This window comes from Lactuca sativa, chromosome 4, assembly GCF_002870075.4.
Source record: "Lactuca sativa cultivar Salinas chromosome 4, Lsat_Salinas_v11, whole genome shotgun sequence".
NCBI lineage: Eukaryota > Viridiplantae > Streptophyta > Magnoliopsida > Asterales > Asteraceae > Lactuca > Lactuca sativa.
In genome coordinates, this window is record NC_056626.2 from 171709333 (window position 1) to 171730363 (window position 21031).

General features: G+C 37.1%; 1 protein-coding gene across 1 annotated transcript; it reads right to left on the reverse strand.

Moving 5' to 3' along the window:
* Positions 1-14379: 14379 nt before the first annotated feature.
* On the reverse strand, positions 14380-19637 carry LOC111904656 (putative leucine-rich repeat receptor-like protein kinase At2g19210). The gene is made up of 13 exons (XM_023900395.3): positions 19449-19637; positions 18844-19375; positions 17117-17601; positions 16874-17012; positions 16711-16782; positions 16542-16613; positions 16379-16459; positions 16155-16303; positions 15827-16032; positions 15577-15703; positions 15378-15440; positions 15087-15276; positions 14380-14962 (listed from the first exon to the last, which is right to left on the reverse strand). Exons 2-13 carry the CDS (start codon positions 19137-19139, stop codon positions 14572-14574), a joined length of 2271 nt encoding a protein of 756 aa, XP_023756163.1. The 5' UTR covers positions 19140-19375; positions 19449-19637; the 3' UTR covers positions 14380-14571.
* Positions 19638-21031: the final 1394 nt, after the last annotated feature.

Genomic DNA, 21031 nt, shown 5'->3' on the forward strand with positions numbered 1-21031 from the left:
TGATATTTGTTTTGAGCTTTGATAGAACAGCATGCTAGTGCTAGGCTAGGGATCTTCAGGATTTCATGATAATGTTGCCTGATTTATGATGCCTGTTAGCCTAGGGTTTCCTTGTGGGAGATTTCCAGTGTTCCTTTAGTAGTGAGGGTTGAGCGCTTGTTTTGTATGTTTTCACTACGGTGTTGTGGTAGTACTTTATACAAATATGGGTAGGTGTGGAAGGTAGTATGGGCCCGTACTACTGAAAGAACAGGACCCATATGCGTATCAGGGAAACCATGACCTCTAGGGTTGTATTGAGAGTTGGTTCTCGGGATAGTGAGAAGAATCAGAGATCTTGTGGTGTTTTCACTATGTAGATTCTGAGGCATGCTGGGAGTGGATCTAGGTCAGGATCGGGAGCAGGAGAGGGAGTTCCAGGCGGGTCGGTACCGCCCGAGGTTATTGTACAGATGAGCACAGGCGAGTTGGATGCTAGTATTCGTGAGATCCTACATGATGTGGTTGCTGCGTTGTTCCGGGCCGAGTTGTCGAAACTGTTTGGGTCGATCAAGATCGCCATGGTTGAGTATTTTGATGAGCGTTGTGCAGCTCTCACAGAGACGGCTGTTGCGGCGGCTACAGCGGCTGTAGCAGCGGCGGGGGGAAGAGTCGGTCGAGGTTTTCACTATCGGGACTTCGATAATACGAAGCCTCCTACTTTTGATGGATTACAAGACCTGATTGTTGCTATGAGATGGTTGTCGGATGCGGAGGGGTGTTTCTTCACGTGTTCATGACCTGCTGATCAGAGGGTGAGGTGTGCTCAGAATCTGTTGAGGCTCGGGGCGAAGGATTGGTGGAGATTGACCATGGGGTCATATTCGGATGCGCAGAGGGGTGCGGTTTCATGGGATCAGTTCAGAGAGATGTTCAACACTCATTATGTTCCATGGGTTGAGAGAGAGATAGAGAGATTGGCTCAGGAGTTCCTGGAGCTAAATCAGGGTTCGGAGTTGGTGACTGAGATCACCAGGATGTTCACTGAGAGGGCGATGTTTTGCTCTGAGTTCGCTTCGAAGCAGGCTCAGATGTCCCGATATCTTAGTATGCTCAAGAGAGATATCAGACAGTTTTTGTCTACGCAGAGGTGCGAGACTTTGTTGGAGTTGCAGGAGGCCGCCAGGCGGCATGAGTTGGAGATTGAGTTGTAGTTGCGTGAGCTGAGGCAGGCTCCGGTGCAGTCGCAGCCGGCGCCGAAACGGTCCAAGACTGTTGATTCTAGGGTGGGAGATCAGAGCAGCCATGCTTGTGGGAAGTGTGGGAAGGGTCACACCGGAATTTGTAGGTCCGATGGTGCATGCCGCAAGTGTGAAAATGAGGGGCACTATGCGAGGGATTGTCGGTAGTCATCCCGGTTCGGGATTTGAGGATTTGTTATCATTGTCATCAGGTTGGACATTTGAGGGTCAACTGTCCACAGCTTGCTGCAAGACTGGTGCAGGCTCCAGCACCGGCCACTTTGAGGATCACGGGTGGAGTTCAGGGTGGAGCGGAGCCCCAAAGGGCTCAGGGTCGTGCTTTTCAGCTTACAGAAGAGGAGGTTAGAGCAGTGTCGGATGCAGCTGCGGGTATGTTTCTTTCTTGATGTCTTGTTATCTTATGATTATTGTGGAGTATTGTTTATCTGCTAGTCTCATTGTGTGGTTTTCGGTGTGGTTTTCGTTGTTCTTTGAGGGTTATGGTATGGTTATGGGTTAGTGTTGGGGATTTCGTTGGTTATCATTCATGAGGGTTATTAGTGGAAATCTGGCGTTTGGTCTGAATGTCGGGTAGCATCTGTAGTCTGAGGAGGGTTTAGGTAAGGATCGAGTTTCGTTAGAGCTCGGATGATCAGTGTTGATATGTGATTTCGTGCAGGTTGCTCGAGCTTGCGGGACGCAGTTTGCGTGAAAGTGTTTGTCTTGTGTAGGGTTGTTGAGGCAGGTCGGTGATGGCGACCGGTGGTTGATAGTCAGTGCTATAAGTAGGGGAGAATTGGGAAATTCTCCAGAAGATCGATGAGCATTGGAGGTTGTTTAGCTGCTTGTGATTCAGTAGTGTTTCTGTCAGCCAAGAGCGTAGGCTGGTATGAGTAAGTGGCAGGCATGCGGGGCGGGATACAGACCAAGGGCATTTGATTGTGGAGGGCCTGGGATCAGGCCGGGATTGAGTGTATATGATGGAGATAGAGTTCGGAACCCCTAGAGGGCTAGAACAGTATGCATGGGAGGATTTCCCGGAGAGATAACTCGGGAGGATGAAGGCTAGTTGAGCGGTCCGGGTAGACTGAAGGCCGGTAGGTGTACCAGTTAGGCCGATGGCTCGGAGAACGGTCCAGCCAAGTTGAAGCCCTGGAGGGTGGTCCAGATTAGCTGAAGGTTCTGAGAGTGGTCCAGATTAGCTGAAGGCCTGGTAAGGCGGTCCAGTCATGCTGAAGACTCTGCAGGTATTGTTAGATCGGTTTGAGGAAATGGATTAACAATGTCGCGATGTGTTAGCATTAGAAGGTCTGGCCCCGGGTATTGATCTTGATTAGTGGAGATAGTGCATTGACTCGAGAGTCCTTACGAGCATATTCAGAGCATGTGTGTTGCATGGATAGCAGTTATGCTATAGGGGAGTGGTGTAGCGTCAGGCGAGCACCGTGGCACTTGTCGCAGTGACAAGGCGGCCAAGTGGATTTCCTTGATAAGGAAAGAAAGAGGAATGTAGCTCCGGGAGGGAGTGTAAATTCACGGAAGTGAAAGCGGCACTGCAAACTTATGATTAGAGTGATCCAATTACGGTCTTTGAGCAGCGCAATTGCGGCAGTGGTATGGAATCACATCCGGATGGGATGTCTGCTGAGGTGGCGGAAGGATTTCCGCGGGGGTAGAGCCAAGAGGCTCGAAAAGGATGCTGGGATGGAGTCTTGGATTCCCAGTTTGATTCTGATCAAGGAATTGTGTATGTATTGGTGATTTATCCTGGGGGATGTTTGGAGGTGTCATCAGTGTGATGGGTTTTCCCATCCCGAGGGTGCTAGAGCTAGTCCAGCATGTGCATGCGATTGCAAGGGGAGAACTCATGGGAGTTGCTCTGAGGCTGAAGAATGGGTCATTCTGTCAGCATGGAATATATAGAGTTGGACTCGGATCGGGAACCCGGTGGTTCAGGGTTATCTAGCTCATAAGATTCAAGTGATTGTAGTGATCAGGATCGGGAAAAGTGCCATGGAGTGGTACTCGGTTGAGAAGTGTAGAATCTGATACGTGTGGTTATCAAAGGGTGAAGCTGGTGGCCGGCTTGAGGCGGTGGTCAGAACACCGCAATAAAAGGGAAGGTTGAGTTTCAGACTTCGAAGGGTGTGTCTTAAGGAACCTGGTTTGGTTAATGGCAGGTGGTGCGTTGCAGGAGAAGTCCTCGAGTAGAGTTGTCGTAGGCTTCGAGGGCGAAGCCTAATTTAAGTGGGGGAGAATTGTAACGCCCTGTTCCTAAGAGTACTTAATTGTGAGTCCCGGGGATTTAAGAGGATGGGTATTTTGGTCCTTTTGTGGGAAAAGTGGAAAAAGAGGGCCAAATATGAAAGTTGGGACACGCCGAGTACGCCCAGCGTAATTGAGTAAGTGGACGTGGGTGCAAGGTTGAGTATGCCCAGCGTACTAGAGGTACGCCCAGCGTACTCTTAAAGTTCTAAAACCCTAAAATTAGGGTCAGCCACAATATAAGGAACATGTTGGTTCATACCCTAGCCTCTATGAGCTCTCCCTTAATCTCAGAAACCCTAGATAGTCATTCCACCTCCATTGTTGGATGTTTTTTGCCTTGGAAAGCTTATTTTGGCAAAGGAGAGGCTAGAAGAAGAAAGAGGAAGTTGTCAAAGAAGGAGTTGAGTGGTTGGAGCTTATAGATTTGGAAAGATATCATCCTTTGGAGCCTATCTGAGGTATAAAGCTTCTTGCTTGTCATTTATATTGCATAGATATAAGTGTTGTGAGGATTTGACATCATTCTTGTCCCAAAAGTCCTCATCTTGATGCATGTTTTGAGTTGGTCAAGATTATCTGTCCTTTCAGACCTTTGGAGAGGTCTTGAGCGAGAAAAATGAGGTCGCAAGGGTTGTGGTTGTTCCATGTGTGAGATATGAAGGTCTTAACGGATTAAGACCTTGGATTAAGAGCTTTATGGACGTCCAAAGTGATAAAGTTTGAGACTTTATGAATCTTACGCATATTTGGCCTAAGGATCTGAAGTTTGGGCTTAAGGGCTTAAGCCATTAAGAAGTTAAGAGGGCTTAATGAGCAGCGAAGTTACGCCCCGCGTAACGGGTCAGTGCCCCGATCCCTAGTTGTGAATCAGCGTGTACGCCCCGCGTACCAAGGAGGGTACGCCCAGCGTACTCCCTCTGTTGGGTTTTTCGTTTTGGGCCTTAGGGATTGGGTTGTTATTGGGCTGCTGGATTTTGGGCGGTGACTGGACATTATGGATAGAGTATTGTGGACCCATTAGTTGTATTGGACCATGGGTCTAGGCCCATTTGGTGAGGTGAGCCCAATTTAGTAAATTGGGCCGATAGTGGGCTTTGCTTCATAACTTTGGACTTTGAGCCATTAGTGGGCTTGAGAGCTTATCCAGTGTTGGGCCGGATCGAGTTAATGGTAAATTGGTCAATTTATCCTTGGAAGGGTATTGTGCTTAGCCTAATGATTATTTGTGCTATGTTGGCTAGTTCAGGATTTTGGGTGATTCGGTGATTCGAGAATCTGCTTCTTCAGTTTAGAGTTTCGGCAGTGGCAAGGTGAGTTATCCTCACAATATCAACAAGGTCTAAGGCACCAAGGCCAGCCCTTTATCAGATGAGATCCTGGTATTTGTTGTTATGTTATTGCTTTGATATGTTTCCATCCTGGTAGTTAGGATGGTATGTGTTAGAGACCTTGTTAAGGTCCGTATCCTTTTATGTAGGATGATGCTATGCTAGAGACCGGTTAGGATGATGATATGTTATGTGATCTGCTAGATCAGCTTGTTGACTGCGAATTGTTATATGATTGTATGTTTATGTGCACATGGTTGTTGAACTGGGGTTGGGTTGAGGCGGGTCCTGCTTTGTGCTGTAGGCCAAGATACCCAGGGCGGACCGGTTGTCCCGAAGGCCTAGCGAGCGATCCGGATATGTTGTAGGCCCCAAGAGGGCGGACCATACGTGCCGAGGCTCAGAGAGTGGACCAGGACGACTGAAGGCCCGGTGCGGGCGAACCAGTTATACTGTAGACTCAGAGATTGGACCAGGTGGATTGAAGGCCTAGTGCGGGCGGACCAATCACCCTACAAACTCGGTGTATATGGCTAGACTCGGAGGGTGGACCAAGTGGACTGTTGGCTGGTGTGGTGGACCAGTCACACAGTAGACCCGAGGTGCATGGCTGTTCTGTGATCGGATATGATATGGCATGTTATGCGTGTATGGTATATGTGGTTGGTATTTTCGGGATATCTCACTAAGCTTTGGGGCTTACAGTTGTGGTTTAATGTTTTTCAGGTTCTTCAGGAGACCATGGCAAGGCAAAGGCGTGATCGTACCACTCCTCATGTTTATGTTGTGATGTGATTCTGGGAATACTCTAAATTAACTGTATTGAAAACCTTTTTGTAATAATTTAATGAAATCGGGCTGTTTTTGAAAAGTTTAAATTGGTTGGAATTTTATGGTCATTACAAGTAAAGGAAAATTTTAAAACACAACCATATAAGGAAGAAGTGGTAACAGCCTTTGAAGCACTTTGATTCCTTTAGGGGAGGCTTGGAAGTTGATGGAGTGAGGATGAACCCTTGAGACACCAACAATGTACCAACTTGATGTAATGCTAGATACAACTCCTTAGCTTTAAGTCAAAATAAGATTATGACTTAAAGAGAGAATGCAAGAAACAAATATCTTTAAAGTTCATGAATTTAGAGACAAAATGGAGAGGGGAGAAGTGCTCTCGGCCAAAGCAGGAAGGAGTAATCATGATGAAAGCACTCCCCACTTATCTATAACAGACTGATGGTCCAAGAGTCTTTAACCATTAAGCACTTTAGACCATCTTGTCTCCTAGCATACACCATACTTTGTATACTTTGATTAAACAATTAAGTGAGCCATACTTCTTCCTTTCCCCATGCATGGCCGGCCCACGCTTATGAAAAGAGAGGATTATGTTTATATTTTATAAACATAAAGTTTATAAGATATAAACTTTGTCATTTTGCTAAAAGACAAAAAAAGGCTTACCTAGTCCAAAATGTTGTACATGACTTATGAATTCATACATTATGAAATAATATATGTTACTTGTATTGTAAAATAATTATTTCCTTGAAATAAATATATCTCCCAAATTATTATAAGAGTTTATGAATATTTATTAAAACTAATTTCTAATAAATACTCATTTATATCAAGTTGTTATTAGTGTGACCCTTAGGATCATATGTTATTTAACAATATCATTTTAATATGAATCTTGAGCATACTAGATCTTTCAATACAGTACTTTTTGCATATGAGCTCTGTCTCGAGAAGGAGTCCTCTTTTTGCTACAAAGACCACGTTCTCACTAGGTATGTATATCAAATATCTAAAGGACTTCTGTGGGTAGCCAGTGAAAATATATATCTCACTTTGAGGTTCAATCTTTTTGTGAGTCTCTCGTCTAACGAAAGCTTCACAACCCCAAACCTTGATATGTGCTAATGAGGGAACGTTCTATGTCCACATATCGTGAGGTGTTTTGGCAACCTTCTTAGTTGGGAAAAGATTAATAATATGAGAGGACGTCTCTAAGGCATACCCGTAAAATGAAATTGGAAGAGAAGTCTGACTCATCATGGCATGATCCATGTCAACCAAGGTTCGATTGCACCTCTCAACCATGCAATTAAGTTGTGGTGTCCTAGGATCGGTCAGTTATGAATCTATTCCACATTCCTTGAGGTAGTCGTGGAAATCGATAATAAGATACTCTCTGCCTCTATCTGATCAAATCATCTTTATCTTATAGCCTAATTGATTCTCTACTTTATGTTTAAACTCTTTGAACTTTTCAAAGGTTTCTGATTTATGTTTGATTAAGTAAATATAACCATATCTTCTATAATCATCTATAAATGTTACATAAAATCGTTTGTATCCCTTATGGTGGATCTGATGGCCCCACACACATCTTTATGTATGAGGTCTAACAAACCTTCACCTCTTTCACAAGATCCAATGAAGATGATTTTGTCATATTACTTAAAAGAAAAGATTCGCACGCATCATCTGACCTTGGGTCAAATGGTTCCAACACTACATCCTTTTGGATTTGGATAATGCGTTTCTTGTTGATGTGTCTAAGACAAAAATACCACAAGCACACGCTTTGTCTATACCATTAGATGAAGCAATTTGAAATACATTATTGCCTAGATTATCAACAAATGTCATAGTTTCGTACACACCTTTACAAGGTAAAGCTTCAAAATAAAAAACACCATTTTTATAAGCAAAAATAGAACCATTCAAATCATTTAATGAATATCTAAACCCTTGTGTGAAAAATGCATGAAAAGAGATAATGTTTCTTGTCATTTTTGACGAGTAGCAATAATTTAGTAAATCTAAACTAACACCATTACTATGCACTAGACTAGAAACTCCAATATTGGTCACAAGAAAATATCGCCTATTCCCCATGATCAGGTTCATTTTACTGTGCTCCACCTCCTCACTTCTTTTTAGCCCCTTCAAATCAGAACAAATGTGAAATCGACATCCCGTATCAAGGAAACAAGAATGAGAAGATGATGAGTTATTAGCTGAAATAGTGTACATACATGCAAAAGTTGGCTTCACATTGCCTTCTTTGATATCTTGCAGATACTTCGGGCAACTTCTTTTCTAGTGCCCCTTGTCGTTGAAGTAAAATTAGATAGCCTCTTTGGGTTAGACTAGGGTGGATGATCTATACTAGACATTCCTTTTGGGCTACTACTAGATGACCCTGGATGACACTTTCCCTTCCAATTTTTTTGGGAGAACCTTTACTCTTTTTACCCTTTTCTTGTCCAGTGGCTAGGAGGGGAGCACTAACAGGAGTGGAGGAAATACATTTTCCCTTCATTGATGGTTCAGTTGTTTGTAGGAGAGTGTGCAATGGTGCCAGGGTGGTCTCACTGTTGTTTAGATGATATGTCAGAATGAACTGATCATAACAACTAGGTAAGGAGTTTAGGACCATTTCAATAGCTAACTCCTCATCAAAATTCACATTCATCCTAACAAGGCGCTCCACGCCACGTTGCATTCTTTACACATGGCCACATACAAATTCCCCTCCTTCATCTTGCATGCCATGATTGACTTCACCACTTCGTACTTTTCTTTAAGAGCTCGCTTATGGTACTTTTCCATAAGGTTCTTGATCATGTCGTAGGGCCAATAATCCTCATAAGACCTTTGCATCTTAGGGGTAATGGTAGCTATCATGATGCAAGCAAATTTTGTTACATCATCGTAGTGCTTATTGTAAGTGGATAATTGTTCAACAGTGGCCTACTCTTTGTTGATCTCATTGAGTTCCTCTTCAAGAAAATATTCTTAGTTCTCAAATTGAATGGAAATCTTAATGCTTCGCATCCAATCTTTATAATTGGAACCATCCAATATGATTTTGAAGCAGACAGAGAGCAAAGAGAAGTTATGGTGTTTTGAGGAGGAGGAACCAAAAGCATCACTTTGAGTAGACATCTATAAAAAGGAAGGTAGTTTAAGTTAGATAAGAATAATGCTTAATATACTAACCCAAAATAAAATATTAAGGCTAAGATCAAACTATATAATTCACAACATAGAAAAGAGATGTCGTAATATAATTGTAAATTTTATAAAGGTAGGCGATTGACGATTTACCAATTCCACCAAATGAAATTTAAAATAAATTAAGTTAAGTGAAATTCGTAGGTCTTTTGAGGTTGATGAAACTAATTCAATGACATTTTTAATCTCAGATTATGCTCTTCTATTTGTGATTGGGATACCAAAGATCACAAACAAGATATGAATAACCATGCAAATATGCTTGGTAACCTCATTGTCATTTATTATCCCAACTGATGTGATGGTAAACCACATACGCTCCATCAACAATGAAAACTTATGAGATACTCATTACAACTCTTTACTAGTCCATATTAGTGTGTTTGTTAACCACGCACACTCCACTAACGACTTATAAAGTGTAATGTGCAATTTCATGGGTTAGCATAGAAATTCACATTTTTCCTAAAGTAGCTAGATTTGTGATTTTAATAAAAAAAGGTTGTAGTACTTTTTAATATCATTATAATTTTAATGAAAATTAATTGTCCTGTAAAATCCGTTCGGCTAACGACCCTCCACTAATCAAGGAAGCGGTGAGTGAGAGTGGATACTCATTCAGCTACCATTTTATAAGCAGTTTCTTAATCCCCCCCCCCCTTATAGACTAGCCTCGTGAATGAGGCGCACTATCGATTTATGGACATAGTCTTATACATATAGTAATAATTAAGGTTTTAATTTTACATAAAGTATAAGGTGTATTTTATACTTTTCGAAATACTAGGGTTTATATTTTAAATTTTGAAATTAATATTCAATTAATTAAATTTAAAATAAAATAATAATGATTTAGTTATTATCTTTTAATTCACAATTAGTTAAATAAATTAAATCAATTAAGGATTATTAAATTAATCAAATAATTTAATCCTAATCTTACCCTCTAAATTTCGAAAATTAGGGTGTAGGATTCAGCTACTTTATAATTATCCCTTTTAATCAAATTAAACTAACATTTCTCTAAAATATGAAAACCCTAACTAACTACTATTTTCGTAATTACTTGGGGAGGAAGGATAGGGTTTCAAAACCCTAGCTCTAAATTTTAAATCCAAAGGGTGGAGGCTAGGGTTTGTAAAACCTAGCCTTTGTCGAAATTATAGCCTTTTAGGGTTTAACTTCAATAAACCACTCTAATTTGATCACATTCAACAATTATAGTAAATTCAACAGAAATCAAACCAAATGCTCTGATACCAAGTAAAAAAAAAAGTTTGCATGCAACCTAAATAGAATTTATGTTTTCTCTATTGAACCTATAACTAAGAACATAAAAAAAATTCCTAAAAACCCTAGGATATTTTTGAAACTTAATAGAAGAAGGTTTTAGGATTACATACATTTTAGTTGTTATAGCAAACAACTAGAATTCTTGTTTTATGATCTCTTGGAAGCAAGCACAACAAGTGTTGTGCCTCTAATGGAATCACACCCAAGCTAGCAATATGATAATAAGAGAAAGGAAAAATGAAAACATAAGATATGCAAAAAATGTTTCAAGAAATGATTGAGCACCTGCAACAGATGGACGACGTTATGGAGGCAGTCAAGGCGAAGCTTGAGGAAGGATACGTCATAAAAAATGATTTCCACCAAACTATCTTGCACAAGGCTGCCATATATGAATTATGTAATCTCAAAGAAAGTTCTAGATGATGGAAAAGGTGAATATGTGTACATGCAGGACAATATTGCATTTATGCAACTGTGTATCCTTAGGAGGAAGGGCACGTTGAAGTAGATGATGGAGACTCAACCTGACAACTGACTTAGCTTTCGTCTATCATTTGTTCACTTGTATGAATATATATCAGTCTCTTTTGACGGCTATAATAGATTTAACAAAAATTACAGCAAAAACCTTATGTAAAACTCAATGAGAATGTACTTTCCGGTAAAACTTGGCAACTAAAAGGGAAAAAAATAGCAACGCATGTTTGTTGATATATTCTACATTGCACCATACTTTCGTTTCTTCTATTACCTACAAAATATGATGGTCGAATAAGAGAAAATTAGAAATGTCAATGCTTTGATATATATATATATATATATATATATATATATATATATATATATATATATATATATATGTATATATATATATATATATATATATATATATATATATATATATATATATATATATACACGTTTCTCCACATGTGTATATATGTTCTAGTTTTTGCTCTTTTGTGGTACCATCTGGGCATCTTGTATGTGCATGTGGCCCTTATTTTGGTTAATTTTGTGAACTGTTGTTTATTTTTTTTTGTGTGAACGTCGGATAAATGATGCCCCTATAAAGTGATAAAATTCATCAAGATGATAATAGAACATTATGTAATTACTAAAACTAGTGAAAGCGAGAAATAGACTTTTAAAAATAAACATAAAATGCGTACTTAGTTTCACAAAATGTGATTTTTGCATAATTTGTAAGTAATACATATGAAAGTTAGCCAACTTTGATGCTAAAACGTTTTGTTTTGTTTTGTTTTTTTTTTCTTTTTTTTCTTTCTGTAGCTTACTCATAATTATGGCATTAAATAATAATGCAAATGACATTATACCCTAAAATTAAAAGGAAAATTAGAATTTATGAGATGCTTACTTCAAAGCTCGGGAGATTCCAAGAGCAATGTAAATACGAAGCCCCCTAGATAAAGGCATGTATTTCATGCACTCCTTCCGTCTTTACTTGTGTGAAAAAAATATCCAATCTACTATTGTACCTCAAATTTGTTTTCTTAAATATGCATTACAATTCAAAACTGTAGAAAATTATGCCAAAGAAAAACTGCTACCTTATGGGCTCTGATGAAGAGTTGCAGATGAATTATGTGTATCTGAAACACATAATTTTTATTCAAAATTATATTAAAAAAGAAGATAACATATATAAATTATAAAATTCAAAAAAAATATGATTAAGCCCACCAGTCATTTGATTCTCCGTCTAACAACTCCAACACGTCTAAAAAAAATATATCAACAATATATTAGAAAAAGTCATTTAACAATGATGGATTGATGACTTTCACCATGGTTTTTGAAAACAATAATCAAGATCCAAGATAAATTAAAGGTCACAAGCCAAAGGGTTCCTAATACCTCAATGATTTAATCTTTATGTAAACACAAAGACATATACACATGACATGCATATTCGTGTTGAATTCCCATAATACCCCTTCATATCATGTGTAGTAGAAGTGAAGGTGTAGCAACTTATTGAGAGAAATTTAGAATTATGGGGCTTATGCGTCCTTCATAAACTGTAAGACCCCTAAAATTAGGACCAAATGAAGGACAAAATATCTATGAAACCTATGAAATTAGGACCAAAATTAGGAAGCACAAGTGATAAATATCAATATATTAAGGATCATTACTGATAAAGGCTTCATTTTTAAGTAATATTAAAATCAGAAAGCACCAGAAAGACAAAAAATTAAGTTATAGTCTTTCTGGTTGTTTAACCCCCAAAAAGATAATGAAAATTGAAGAAATAAAACTTACATCAGAAAGGTCTGTAAAACACGAAACAACTATGTTCATGTAGGTTCAAATCTGAAACGTTCCAAAATTAGTTCCTAAAGGTCTTGCTTTTGCATTGCCAGTTCTTGAGGACTTGGGGTTTGTGTCTGAGGTGACTTTTATGGAGGACCATTGCTACAACCCATAATAACTTTTTTAATAAGCAATTCAAGAAATTGGATGCAGTTAAAGTTTTGAAAAAAAAAAACAATTGTCATATGGTCATTCCACTTTTTCTTAGATATGGCATCAAGAAGTTTACCAAATGCATATTTCTGATTTCTATGTAAGGATTTTACAAAGTAATATACAGGGGGTGGGGGAAATGGCTTTGAAAGGGTTTGGAAATCAAGGTAATAAAGAAAAAATTACATCAACATTTCCCCTGATAACAATAGTAAACATCATGTTGGTAAGAAAGCTATTTACAAACAGGAGGGTTTCACACATGGATCTACTTTCTTTATGTTTAATACTTAATTTATTTATCCTTCTTTACAAATCAACATGAAAATAATAATTTGCCACAATCATTCAGAAACGGAAGAATGGGTTGTTGGGTATTTCGTCTTCGACCAACGGAAGAATGGGTTGTTGGGTATTTCGTTCCCAAGGAATAAAGCCTTTTTGTTCCTGACTCGTAGTATGATTAAGAAGTATTTCAAAAATCAAAAAAACTTACATATCAAGGAAACCAATTTGTCGATATTTTTGCACATATTTAGAAAGATTGGAGAAAGTTTCTTTGCATATGAGAGAGAGAGAGAGGGAGAGAGAGAGAGAGTTTGCAATTGACATACCTTATGAATCAGAATTGTTGGAGTCCAAATTGTAATTGCTTGGAGGAAAAGACAACGAAAATGTCTAACGCAGAGGATCGGAAACGAAGAAGGAAGGAATTCAAAGAATGTGAAGAAACATATGTAATATGGCGTTGGATGTAAAGAGTCGTTGTGTACATATTGTTGTGGTTAAAATCAGAAATAGGTGAACTTTACTGTGTATAGGCACGAGGGGTTTTAATATATATGTTTAGATCTTATATTTATATGGTTTGTTTATAAATTTGATGTAAATTAGTTAATGTAGATGTTTAATTTAAGAAATATAAATTAATTTACGTACATGAATTTAATATTTTAAAATTATTATTTTGCTCCAAATTAAATTTTTTAATAACCTTTTTTAAATCAAATCTTCAAACTTTTTGGAAGTGTTTGTGAATTATTTACGTATAAATTATTTATACAAAAAGATTTGTATTTTATACCACTTAATATTTAAGATATAACTAATACGTTTTAAATATTATAAGTTATCTGAAGTTAGTGTTTAGACGGGTCATTTAATGCAATACAGTTCTGTCTCGTTTTTTTCAATTCACTAAATCTATTTAGGTTTCTTCTAAGACTTCAATCTTTGAGTCATACAAGTTTGTAATCATGTTCTAAAGTGTTTATGACTGTTTTGTTACAGTTGAGAGAGTACAATATGATTATGTAGTGAGGTATATTAATTAGTATTGTTAATGTAAAACAATATGGTTCATGAATACACGAGATATTCATGTTGTGTATCTGAGTGTGTTCATCATCATCTTTTTTTTTATACAATACGCTTACAATGGTTTTATAGGTTTTTTTCTCCGAAATCAGTCTCAACGGACCCGACAACATGTCGTCGGTATAGGGTATATATATCCTGGTGACTTTTTCTACTTCCAACAACGAGGCTACGCCGATGATATTTTACCAACGACATGTCTTCGGCATAGGATTAAAAGAAGTGGTCGGGATAAAGGTCGATTCTTATTGTGTGAAACCATATTGATTTGTGTCTTATCACAAATTCTAATTAGTTGCATATATTTATAAGTTAAAGATTTCATTTAATGGAATGCTAACATGAAGGCAGATCAAAAGGATCACAGAATATCTTGGAAACATACACCAACTTCATGAACATATTGATTTCAACTTATTGAGCACAACAAGTCAAGTAAAAAGAGATAAAGCTTGTGCAGTCATATCGCTCATTCCATAAGGATACTTAATTTAGAACCAAGAAGCCCAAGAAACAAATAAAGAATGTGGTGTTATATTTTAATTCATCATCTTGGGTGTTGATCACCTTTCATCCTCGAGATCAACAGATACGATTTCAGTTGAACTATCTAGTACTTTGGTTTCCAGGCGAGCTCTTTCTGCCACCAAACATTCATTTAACCCCATCACCACATCGTTCATGGTGGGTCTTCTGTTGGGTGTGTTTGCAACACATGCCATTGCCAGTTCTACTGCCTTCAATGCCGAATCATCATCAAAATCCTCCAGTAGCTTAGGATCAACCACACTTTTCACATCCCCTTCTGCGAGCTGTAATTTAACCCATCGGCTTATGTGTATGTTGTCATTCTCGTATCTAGTTATTGCTGGTTGACCTGTAATTATCACTAGAAGCACAACCCCAAAGCTATAAAGGTCACTTTTCTCAGTCAACCTGTATGACAAGTAATACCTGCAACCCAGAATTCTTATTTCATTCAACCAAAAGATTCAAACACAACATAATTAAATGACATCGTTTTTCCAAATTCTTAACAACATAAATAAAAGCTTTAAGATTCAGTAAACAAACTTACTCAGGGTCAAGGTACCCTGGAGTGCCAGCAACTTCTGTTGAAATGTGTGTAGCAGCTTCTGTTGGAAAAGCTCTGCACAACCCAAAGTCTGCTAGTTTTGCCTGAAACTTTTCATTCAGTAAGATGTTGTTACACTTCACATCTCTATGGACTATAGGTGGTTTGCATCCATGGTGTAAGTACTCTAGACCTAAAAAGTATAACCCCATATGAATTAAGAATCTTGATGATCGTATATATATAGAAGCCAAAATTATGTGTAAGTAGATTTGAAATCATTTGCTTACTGACCCTTTGCTGCATCACACGCTATTTGTAGTCTTTCTTCCCAATTCAAGACCTTTGAACTCGTATCTGCTCAGTTGATTTTTTAATATTAGTATTTGTTCTTACGTGTTATTAATAGATTCATGTTAAGGTTGTAAAGGGATGTATTAAGAAGATATGCATATGTCCAAATTAAACATTAAATGTCAATAATAACAAATACCAAAAAGATGCGTTTGTAAGTTCCCATTAGCCATGTACTCATAGATGATTCCCTTGTGCTTGCCTTCAATGCAGTACCCAACGAGTGAAGTTAAATTTCTATGGTGAACACTCAAGAGAAGATAAGCCTACGTATGAGAGAAATTGTTAGATTACCCATGCAGTTTTCACTAAACACATGTTTTTTTGCTGATTTTAAGCATATGATCAATGTTGCACTTCAGAATAAGATATGTAAGAGACGTAGTTACCTCAGCCTGAAATTCTTTGTCTCCTTGTTGAGATGATGCAGAAAGCATCTTAACAGCAACTTGAACATCACCGATATAACCATGGTAAACTTCACCAAATCCTCCTTTCCCAATAACAACTTTGAAATTGTCAGTGATGCTCTTTATCTCTGAGTATGTGTACTTTTGTTTTTTTATTTCCAACCCCTTGCTTGTTTTCCTTTTTTCTGAATGCAATCTTTCAGTTACTGAACTTTCATAACTAAAACATGTGCTTGATTCGTGCATGTGTGAGTTTTGAAAAAATATTTTGTTCAAAGTTATCGAATGCAATTGCAAGGTTTCTCACCATGTGCTTTTTGTTTTTTTATCATCCATATGGTGGTGAGAGCTGTCATAATCACAAAGATGGAAGCAACCGTTGCTATTACCGGAACAAGGATTTTTTTAACCTTGTTTTCACAATGCTTTGTGTCACAATAATCTTCATCATCGATACTGATTTTGGGGAATGAATGTTACATTCGGAAGTAAATAATAGTATTCAAATTAATTCAGAAAATCAGTAGAAACCTCAAGAGCAATGATCCTTTATTTGACTTTTCTAGAAGCTCTTTTGGAATCGGTCCGCTGAAATTGTTTCCTTTTAAATTCCTATAATAAATAGTAACTAAGATTAATCTGTTATTCCATGCAACAAGATATTTGATGCTAGTTCAAGTTGGAAGTAACTTACAGGACTTTCAGGGAATTCAATTTAGAGAGAAAATCAGGCACAGGTCCTGTTAAGTTATTGTTGGACAAATCCCTGAAATAGGAATGGTGAAAATGGCACATACAGTTATAGAAGCTAAATTTTGCGTATACTTTAGTTCTATATATCCTTCTAAAAGTGTTTGACTTACAAGGTTTCTATCATTGTGAGACTAGCTAATCCAGGATGTATTTCTCCATTCAATCCACTGGTAGACAAGTTTCTGATTCAGAGTATTTAGTAAGTAGTGAATAAATTATATCAAGAAAGACAAAAATCTTTAACTTTCGATGTTATTAAAACTGCATACATACAAGAATATGATCCGAGGCAAATCAGCATCATTGTAGCTGCAGTTGAGACCAATCCAAACAGATTCCCGTGGAGCACATGGATCTCCTTGCCAGTGTCTTTTTACACCATATACAGACTTGATACTCCATATTGCAGAAGCTAATATCCATTATAGAGTTTTGGAATATCAGATCATAGTCTTGATTCTAATTACTAATGTAAACGTACTTTATTCTAACTCAAGTGACAAATCATATGCTTACCATCTTGATCCTCCGTTTGCTTTTGTGGGAGTTTCTTTAACACATAAAGCTCGAGAGCATTGATGATTGGAGGAAGGGTTGAATTTCTGGTTTTATTTATCGTGAGTTTATACCTTGATGCTATTGCCTCGGGTTCAGTGCTAGGAATAGTGGTTGTTGTGTGATTTAGTGGATTCAGAGGTCCATGCCATAGCTTCCCATTTAGATAAATGTTGAATTCTCTAGTCTGGTTTCTTTTTAGTTGCTCAATCTCAGCAAAGTGCATGTAAATGAAAAACGTATCGCTTGTATTAACAGGATCCCACTCGATGTCAAATGAAAGATTCAGGTTTTTTGGCGTGACAGCACTACCCATGATATCAAATGGTAGTTCTAAGTTTGGGGATGACCCTGCAGAAACATTATATGAAGTGTTTAAGGAAATATAATCAGGTGTCGTAGGTTCACTTGGACCCCATAGTCGATCATACTTGTCAGCTTTATACCTATTTCAAGAAACAAGAATAGTGAGGTTAGTAAAGTTTGATGCAAAATAGAAGTAACAAACCCAAAGGTGTCATGGGTTCCACAGAGATTTTATTAAATCCAAGTTGATCTCAATGGCTTAGAGTATGAACAATACTAAGTTAACAATATTAAGTTCAATGTGAGAGTTGAATCATTTGTCATTCAATGAATTAAACTCTAACATAATGAGATGTCATCTTGCTATTCAATGGATTTTGTGTTCAATTATAATGGAACTAGAAAAAGTAAAGTATTTAACTCTTAAATATATATACTACTAGGTATAAAACTCGTGTATTACACAGCTTGATTAAAAACATAAAATATTAAAATGTAAATAATAAGTATTTTTAAATAAAAATTGAAATAACGAATGAAGAAACATATTAATTGCAATTTGTTATAATATTTATTACATTTTGATACTTTATTTATATAAATACAAAATTATATGTTTTTTTAATTTTAAAAATTCAAAAAAAAAACATAAAATGACTTATAGATATTACTTATTTAAAAGTTTCACAACATAACAAATGTCAAAACTTATTAAATATTTATATATGGCAAAAAAACCTTTCATTTATTAGAGAGGAAAAAAAGATAAATTAGTTTTTGTAAATTTTGTTACGGGTCAATGTATTGTACAAAAAAAATTGATTGAGTTATATGGAATTAAAAAAATAATATGACAATCAATTAAACTCTATTTAGTTAAATATATTGTAGATATATTTGCATTGAACCGCTTATAGAAGATGAATCTGATGAATCTAAATGTTACAAGCATTTTCAAATTTTCAAAAATCAAATTTAACTGAAAATAAGTGCCTAATCAATCACATGATTTAAGAAAATCATGAAATCGCCTGAGTTTAGGAAAAAAGCAGAATAATTTAAACCAATAAATAAACAAAAATTTGGGGAAACTCAAAATTGTAAGGTCAAAACAGAGAAAATTGGGGGCAACGGGTGGGCCAAAGTTAGTTTGTCTGGAGCTCCGGCCCATTCATAGCTTCCTTCCGTTAAAACGAGCCTCACAACTCGCAACAGATTAAAAGTTATGCCTGTTTAATAACTCTTTCCAACCTTTTTACCATTGTCTGAGTTATCTATTAAGGACTCTGCTAATTCCTCGATATATCATTTTCTAGTAACAAGAATAGTAAAAATGGTTAATTTAGATATGAAAATTTCGGGAACAGTCTTAAAAGTTTAACCTGACTGTCGTAGATTTCGATCCAAAATTTTCACGTGTAGCAGCGTATAAAGATCCGGCATCAGTTTCGTTGTACATATCATTTGCCAGAGGCCTTACTTCGATGGATGATATGAAAGGCGTTCCTCGATTTGTATTTACAAGACAAACATGCATGAAATCTGATAACAAGACATGTATGATCTCCATGGTTCTTGGTTGAGATGACGAATTAAATCTCATGGTGTCCCAGTAATCAGGTCCAAGATAGACATCGAATACTGGAAGTCGGTTCTTCAAATCATAGTTCCCATACATGAAACTTGCTCTTATCAGAAACCTGTTACCCTTTCCATTTTTTGGTCGTAGGGTGTAACAGTTTCTGGTGTTGTTGGGAAAACTTGTAAGGGTGCTAAGCTGTTTATCAGAAGCAACCGATATGTTATATATTTCGCCACTATCTATGAATTCAGCATCTGATACGTAGCTTATGCCAGTTGAATTATCGGTGTATGTTGAGCCTTTTGTTATCCCACAGTCAATGCTTATGATGCCTGAAATGGGAAGTGGTTGATTACGAGATTTAGAAGGCATTGAAGTTCAAAATATGCATGGTTTAGTTAGTACCTCATTGATCATTCTGGGCATGAACCATTAGTAATGTAAGAACTAAAGCAAGAAGAACCAACATTGGGAGAAAACCAAGATTAATTAATTATTTTTAAAAAAATACATTCAGATATGTTCAGAATTCTTGGTTTTTGTTAGTCAAGTGGCCGGGACAATTTCTTTGAATGTGGCTCAACCCTTCTTGGACGCTACACGGTGGTCCCGAGTTCAAGCTTGCTGTGGTTGTGATTGAAGAGAGACGTGCATGGTCAATAACGGTTTATAATTCGTAAAGGAGGGTTTGACTAGCTTAAGTCAAGATTGTCCATATATAGTAGCTGGCAAACATTATTCAAGTGTTTCTAACCAAGGTTATTTGATTAGTAAATAGTTGAACTATTTCATAAGTATTTAATTGATTAGTAAATTGTTAAACTATTTCATAAGTATTTAATTGGGCTAATAACATAAAAAAACCTTAAATTTGTACAAACTTGATGGATTTCCCCAAAGTTCAAACTTATGTCCGCTTTTGCCTCATACATGCATTTAATGTGTTTTTTTTTTTTTTTTTTTTTTTTTTTTTGCCTAGTAACCGGTTTCCCTTTAATCAACCGGTTACCATTTGCTTAATTGGAAGGCTCATTAACGTCGTTTGGGAGAAAACTCCAAGTCCGTTAGGTAAGTTAAACTATCGCATCCTCATCCTCCCTCTTTATCCCGATCACTTTTCACCTTTTCCCATTTCATCGACTGAAATTTTGTATACATACAGAAAAGAGTGGGGTCTCTTGGAGACGATTAGGGTAAAAGTGTTCTTCGACAGCTAAGGTTTTTACAGGTCATGATCCTGGTATGTTTACATTCAACATTACTTGAAATGGGTTCCTAATCTTAGTGTGTTTATGCAGGAGGATGTAATGGCTTCATCAGACAAAAGGTACACTGATCCTTTACTGGCATATATGAGCCATTTTCTGGCTTGAGTCAAATGGATATTGAACTCCACAACATTTACATGGACCATGAACAGAGGAAGAATTTGTGTCCTCACTTGATAAATGTAAGGATATCTTCCTAAATGTTCTATTAAGTGATGAAAACCTACGAAATTCTAGTATGGCAGATGATATCAGAGCACAAGTGTACCATGCTACTGATTGGGAGAGTGATGAAGACGAACAGGAGGTATTGAAAAACAACTATAGAATTCATGACCCAACCATCAAGTGGGGTAAGATGGTACCAAAGCTTGGTAACATCTTTAAATCCCCTGCCCAACTGAAGTTTTCTATCACCAATTATGCACTATCACATAGTTACAGAATATACTTTGAAAAGTATGATAGTAAAAGAATTGTAGCTAGATGTGGCAAGAGGAAGGAGGAGAATAAATGCCCTTTCAGAATTTATGTTACACGGATGTACAAGGAAAGATCTTTTCAGATCAAAGCTATGAATGGTGACCTTAAATGTTCTATTCAGTTTAAGTTTGGATCCATTGTTTCCCCTGAATGGATTGGAAGACATTATGTAACTGAAATTGCAAATAAGCCAAAGATGAAACTTCAGGAAATGATTGATGACATCAGACAAAGGTA